General features: G+C 52.1%; 1 protein-coding gene across 1 annotated transcript; it reads left to right on the top strand.

The window, feature by feature from the left end:
* The first annotated feature begins 2334 nt into the window (after positions 1–2334).
* On the top strand, positions 2335–6765 carry LOC147747375 (uncharacterized). Its single transcript, XM_086936252.1, has 2 exons — positions 2335–2605; positions 6050–6765. The coding sequence occupies exons 1-2, from the start codon at positions 2335–2337 to the stop codon at positions 6697–6699; spliced, it is 921 nt and encodes a 306-aa protein (XP_086792378.1). The 3' UTR covers positions 6700–6765.
* Positions 6766–7014: the final 249 nt, after the last annotated feature.

Raw genomic sequence — 7014 nt, 5'->3', positions numbered from 1 at the left:
AAGTTTTCTAATTTACATCGTAATGTATATGCGACATCACAAGTTACCAGAGTATTTCAATCTGTAGGGAAATACATCATTTTTGCAATTCATTTAAAAAAAAAGTTTTTTAACATTCCATATTATAAAAACGTCACATTAACAGTGTGTTGTGTGTATATGCGATGTCAAAAGTTACTGAGTTTACAGTTTAAACAGAACTTTTCAATTCATTCATTATTTTCCAAAATTCAACATTCCTTTTTATAAAAATTCTTCACATAACAGTATATTAAAGGTCCATTGCATTTGTACTACTGACCTTGTTCTTAGTTTCAGAAGTAGAGGTCGCCAGTTGTGTTTGTTTTAATAAACCAGCCAAAAGTATTGTATTTTTGCATTTAAGGTAACAAGTACTCTATTCTGTTTTAGTTTAGAGTTGATGTACTGTTTTTCAAGCTTATTGCGAGCCAATTATTTGGGCTTGTGTGTATAGAATCATTTTCTAACTTCCATACGAGTTTGGTCTGCATTTCTAGACAACCTATATTTAGGCAAGGATACGGGCTGTTCATTTTTTAACTGCGGCGGGAAGCGCATTTCACGTCTTGAATGTTACTACTGTTCAAGCAGATTTAAACGAACTGTCACTAATTCGGAATGGCAATTTATTATTGTGGCGCTGCGGTAAGCCAGATAATCACACAAACCTAGGGATTCCTCATTACTTACCAAAAGAGATGTTAAATAGACAAACATAGCAACATGCTGGAATAGATAAAGCGCAATGAAATGTGTACGGCCCATTTCAGCCAAAACATAAATGATCATGCAGTTCCGTTTTATTCCTGCAAAATTTCCTATTATTTAGAGTGAAATGGGGCTCAAAGTGGCATATATTAGCCATTGGTGATGTTGCGTGGTACAGAAAAACCGCCATAGTCGTATGCCAAGGGGGGACCCAGGGAGAGCCAGGCGCGAGCCGGTCTCTTCCTGGGCAGGTTCGCGCGAGGATCATTACCAGGTGGGGGCTGATTAGCAGAGGGGTTAAAAGGGGAAGTTAGGCGGGCGGTTAGGAACTGCGTGGCGGGAGGCGTGAAGGGAGGTTGTTTTGCACTCGTGTTCCCACCTTTGTCCTGAGTTATGGAGGAAGCTGCGGAGGTCAGGAGGGCTGTCCAAATCCTTTGTGCGGCAGGGCGCGAGGACTTGTTGATGGCGGGTGTCCCGGCGGAAGCTTGGGTCGGCATGGCCCGCCCCCCTCGCAAGGCTTCGGAGGGCGTCGCCAGAGCTGTGGAGGCGTGTCTATCGCCGGGCCCAGAGGACGAGGAAGACGGCGAGGCGGCCATGCCGGCAGACGGGCCTGGGCTTATTTTGCCCGCCGTGGAAGCAGAACCCCCGCCGTGTGACCCGGGCGCCCTCCAGCAGGTATGTGCCTTACCGTTTTTCGATGCTGGTGCACGAGGGGCGCCCGGGGGGAGGCGGGGGCCTTCCATGGGCCGGCTGGCTCCGCGCACAGGCGGATTGGCACCTGGGAAGTCGGGGAAGTTGCAGGGGGGCCCCAGGCCCAAGCGTGGGCGAAGCTTGGAGCAGCATGGGCGCTTGCACGCCCCTCTACCTGCTGCGGTGCCCCCTGCCTCTTCCCCCTCGGTACCGCCTTTGGCAGATGGGGTCTCCCCATACTTATGGCTTAACGGGCAGTGTTATCTGCTCTCCCCTGCATTGCCGGGGCCTGTTCCTGCCCCCCTCCCCAATGTTGGCACTCCTCCCACGGTTGACGCCGATGCCAGGCACCCCCGTGCCACGCTGACGTCGCCCCCCCACCCTGAGGCCCTGCCCTTGGCCCCTGCTGTGGTTACGGTGGGTGCTGCACATACCCTGCTGCCCCCCCCGGCCAAGGCTGCTTCAACTGGTGCTCCTGGCTCCCGGCCCCCCCCCCACACGTCCTTGACCCCGGGTGGTAAGGGTTTGCTGCGCAAGGGGGCGCCCCCGGCTACTGGTCAGTCACTGTTCCCGGCCCCCAGGGGTCGTCCAGGTGGGCTTCTGGGTGGCCCTGAGGCTGGGTCGGTGGGTGTCACTGCTCTGGCGTCGGGGGGTGATTGCGGTTCCGCTGTGGGGGGCAATGTTTTTGGGGCTGTTTCTTTGTCTGGCTCGAGCGGCCGCAGTTTTCAATCTGCGCCATTGGCTGGGCGGCTGTTGGCTGTCTCTACGGGCCCGGGAACTGTCCACACGGCTGTTTCCAGTGGTGGGCTTACAGGGGGGCTGTCTGGAGCGGACGGCTCTTCTACAGCTTTCAGTGCACATAGCTTTCAAAACATCGACTGGCAATTTTATGATGGGGGTATTGGTGATGGGGCTATGCCCAGTGGTAGTGATCAAGTTGAATTTTCTGATGAAGCTTTCGGTGGGAGTTTTCATGATGATGAGTTGGAAGAGGGGGAATTGAGAGACAAGGATGTTGGGCTTTTGGCAGCACGGGCCCAGGGGGGTGGGTTGGGGCAACCCACTGTTTCTCGTGTTTTGCAGGAGTCTCGAGCGGACCATGCAGGTGTACGAGGGGCAGTGTGGTCTGGACCTTCTCAGAGGGATCGTGGGGCTGTCGCACAGCAGTCGGAGCAGTTACCGAGAGGTAAGGATGGGTGGTGGTCTGTGTGGCAACCTAGGGAGAGTCTCCCTGTTAAGAGTACTAGATCTATTGGTACGGGTGATGGGGTTGTGGTTGAGCGAGTCGCTCTGGCACCGAGGCTTGAGCGGCCTGTACTGTCGAAGGTTTCTAATGTGCAAGTTGCAAATGAAGTTTCTACAGGGGGGGTGGGCGGGGTGGATACCACACGTGTCACGGAGGATAGTATCCTACCGAAAAAGTTGCCTTATTCTGGGGTGGGAATGCCTTTGGGGTCTCATTTATCTGAAAAAACGAAGAATTTGATATGGTCTGGGGCATTTGTGGATGTTTTTCGGCTTCTCCATAGGGATGTTCAGGCAAAAGAAGGGTCAAAGGAGGAGGAATTAGAATTGGCTCGGAGGCCTCGTGTTCCGAAGTCCATAGAGAACTGGACTTCGGCCTTTCTTATTTATGCCAGCGTTTATTGTCAACGTCATCCTGAGAAAGCAATAGACATGTTTAAATATGCTGATGTTATCCGCAAGGCTCACAGTTATTTTGGCGGCTTTGCTTGGTTGTCCTATGATGACGAATTCAGGGCGCGCATGAGCGCTTTCCCTGAGCGTTCGTGGGGTGAGGTTGATTCCGAGTTATGGTTGCAATGGATGGCATCGGCAAACCCACCTGCTACGACCCACACAGCTAGCGGGCAGCCTGTGTATTATCGGCCCTTTTCAGCTCGCCCCGCTCAGTCTGGGGTGGGGGTTTGGGGCAGAGGTCAATCAGCCGCCTCTGGCACATGCTGGCATTTTAACAGGGGTTCCTGTAACAGACCTGCTTGCAGGTACAAACACGAGTGTTCGCAGTGTGGAGGGAAGCATGCCCTCACCCAGTGTTTTCCCGGCCAGCGATTGGGTGAGCAGGGACGAGGTTCAGGGGGTAGGGGGCAGCAACAACAGTCTGTTTACAAGGGCCCCTACTCCTATTAGGCAGGAGGTTCTCGATCTCTGGCTGGTGGATTATCCAGATTTTGAGGCCGCTAAGATTTTGTCTTGGGGTGTCAAAATTGGGTTCAGGATTGGGTATCAGGGACCCAGGGTGGGCAGGTGGTCGGACAATTTGAAGTCTGCAAAGGAGAGTCCCCATGTTGTGCGGAAGAAGCTGGATGCTGAGCTTGCGGCTGGTAGGATTGCTGGTCCCTTCGTGAATTGTCCTCTGCCTGACTTGATTGTATCACCCCTGGGTGTGGTGCCTAAGAAGGCGAAAGGGGAGTTTCGTCTTATCCATCACCTGTCCTGGCCTGAGGGTTCATCAATTAATGACTTTATTGATCCAGCTGACTCAACTGTCAATTATGCTTCTGTGGACGATGCCTTACGGCTCGTGCGCACGGCTGGTGTTGGGGCTTTGCTGGCGAAGAGCGACATTCAGTCGGCTTTCCGGCTATTGCCCATTCACCCTTGGGATTTCAGTCTGTTGGGAATGCATTTTGATGGTAGTTTCTACGTGGATAGGGTGTTGCCCATGGGCTGTTCAGTGTCATGCTCCCTTTTTGAAACTTTCAGTACCTTCCTGCAGTGGCGATTCACTTTTGTTAGTGGCCACGTATTGGTCTGTCATTACCTTGATGATTTTCTTTTCATTGGGGAAGGTCGATCTGGGCAGTGTCAGTCGGCTTTGAACATCTTTCAGGCTCTAGCGGAGGAATTGGGGGTTCCATTGGCGCCGGACAAGACAGAGGGTCCCTGTACGTCCCTGACTTTCTTGGGGATTGAAATTGATACTCTGTCTATGGTGGCGAGATTGCCTGTGGCTAAAGTGAAGGAAATGTCTGCTTTCATACATCTGGTGCTGGGGGAGCGGAAAGTTGTTTTGAAAACTGTTCAGAAGTTGTTGGGTTACCTCAATTTTGCTTGCCGGGTTGTTCAGGCGGGCAGGACATTCTGCAGACGTCTGGGTTTGTCCATGTCCGGAGCACGCCTTCCCCATCATAGGGTGCGCATTACCACCGCTGTGCGTGCCGATTTGACCGTCTGGCTTCGTTTCCTACAAGAGTTTAATGGCGTGTCCTTGTTTTTTGCGGATGAGGACATGGTATGGCAAGTACAGTTGTTCACTGATGCGTCAGGGGCTCACGGCTTCGGAATATTTTGGGAAGGTCGATGGTGCGCGGCCGGCTGGCCGGCGCACTGGAAGGATCAGGGTCGCAGCATAGCGTTTCTGGAGCTCTTCCCGCTGCTGGTTGCTCTGCACCTATGGGGGGATGAGTTTCAGAATCGCTCAGTCTTGTTTCACGTGGACAATCTGGCAGTCGTGCACCTTGTCAATCACCAAAAGGCTCGTGATTTGCGGGTTTTGCGGCTCCTGCGCGCATTCATGCTGCGGTGTCTGCAATTAAATATTGTCTTTAAAGCACGGCATGTTCCTGGTACTTCTAATTGCATCGCTGATTCTTTGTCTCGCTTTCAGTGGTCCGAGTTCCGCAAGTTAGCTCCTGGGGCGGACCTGGAACCAACAGCGATCCCACAGTACGTATGGGACCTGGGGGATTGAGGGTTCACCACTTGGTAGAAAATTCAGTGGCTGAATCCACCAGGCGGGGTTATGTGAAAGCCTGGAATGAGTTTCTGCAGTTTGGTAAGGATTCGATGGGGCCGATTGGGGCGGGTTGGTCTGATGAACAATGCGTCTTGCAGTTTGTTTTACATCTGACGGACAAAGGCTTATCGCCCACTACCATTTCTGGCAAATTGGCTGGGGTTTCTTTTTATGGGCAGCTTTGGTGGGGGAGGGATCCGGTTGGGGGGGTGTTGGTTCGTAAAGTGTTGAAAGGTTTGGCCAGGCTCCGGGCTGGTGGTCAGCAGCTCCGGCAGCCAGTGACTTTTGAGTTGCTCCAGTTGCTGTTGCCGGAATTGGAGGTGTGTTGTTATGATGCTTTGGAGTGTGCCAAATTTCGTTTGTGTTTTGTTTGGTTGTTCTTTGGGGCATTTCGGGCATCAGAGTTGCTGGGATTGCGGGGCAGGGTAGGTATGACCAGCAATGAGGTGGTGTTGGAAAGTGACAGAGTGCGGCTGTGGCTGCGGGCATCTAAAACCGACCAGATGGGGAGGGGTAAGTGGGTGTTCCTTGGTAGGAGTGGTGTCTCTGCATGTTGCCCGGTTGGGGAATGGGAAGTGTTTGTGTCCTCTCCGCATTTTCTCCAGGGGTCCATATTTTGTCATGCGGATGGTAGTCCCATAGTTGCATCCCAATTGTTGGCTGTATTGCACAAGGTTTTGTTGCGCTTGGGTAAGGATCCTGTTCAATTTGGTACTCATTCTTTCCGAATTGGTGCGGCGACGGAGGCCGCTCGGTTGGGGTGGGACTGGTCCCAGATCCGACGCATTGGTCGTTGGCGTTCCAAGTGCTGTGAAAAGTATGTGAGGAAATAGTGCATTTTGGCTTGTCTAACATTTCTTTCTCTCCTAGGTCCCTGGCCATCAGTCGCCGGATGCAAACGAAGGGTGTGGATACTGGGGCACTCTTTTATTAAAAGAGCAGCTTTAGCCGCTGCCAGTCAGCTCTGTGGGAGATCACTTGGTCTGAACAGTATGACACACGAAGTCTCCTGGCATGGAACAGGGGGAATGTGCTGGGGTGGGCTTTTTCCCGCCTTGGCTGCTTTGGTTTCACAGTGTTTGGGGGGCCCTCCGGATCTCCTGGTGCTACACTTGGGAGAGAATGACTTGGTTTCTCTCTCTGGGTTGACCTTGTTAAAATTAATGAAGCAGGACCTGGAAATCATCAGAACTACATGGGTGAGCACCATGCTTATATGGACTGAGTTTGTGCCTCGTTTGCAATGGCGTGGGGCGAGGAACCATTCTGCCCTGGAAAAGGCTAGAAGGAAAGTGAACAGGACAATGCGCCTTTTTTGTCAACATTGGGGGATCTACAGTTTGGACCATTATCATTTAAAAGTCTCTGAACATCATTTATTTTGTGAGGACGGTGTGCATCTCTCAGCTTTGGGCCTCTCTTTTTACCTCCTTGAACTCAGGGACTTGATTAGCAAGGTTCTTCAGGTACAGTTGTGGTGTGCTCCTTCCTTTCCTTTAGGTGGGGCAGGAAAACGCTAAAGGTTTTCCTGGGTGGCGGGTTTTTGTTAGTGGGGGTGGGCAGCCTGGAGCGGGTTGGCCATCCTGAAGGGTAGCGTTGGGTAGGCTAGGGGTAGTAGGCAGGAGTTTGTTCGGGGTTTTGGGATTTAGGTTTCGTAGGATCACTGTAGAGTTGAAGTATGTAAATAATAAATAAATATTGAATGTGTTTATGAAATTTATGATGCACCTGTCCTAAAATAAAAGTGGCCTTTCTTGCTCCTAAAAGAAGGTGTGGACAATGATTTCTTGCGCGAGGGGGGACCCAGGGAGAGCCAGGCGCGAGCCGGTCTCTTC

Source organism: Lissotriton vulgaris, chromosome 1_1 (assembly GCF_964263255.1).
Source record: "Lissotriton vulgaris chromosome 1_1, aLisVul1.2, whole genome shotgun sequence".
NCBI classification, from domain to species: domain Eukaryota; kingdom Metazoa; phylum Chordata; class Amphibia; order Caudata; family Salamandridae; genus Lissotriton; species Lissotriton vulgaris.
This window is presented reverse-complemented; position numbering and strand designations above follow the sequence as displayed.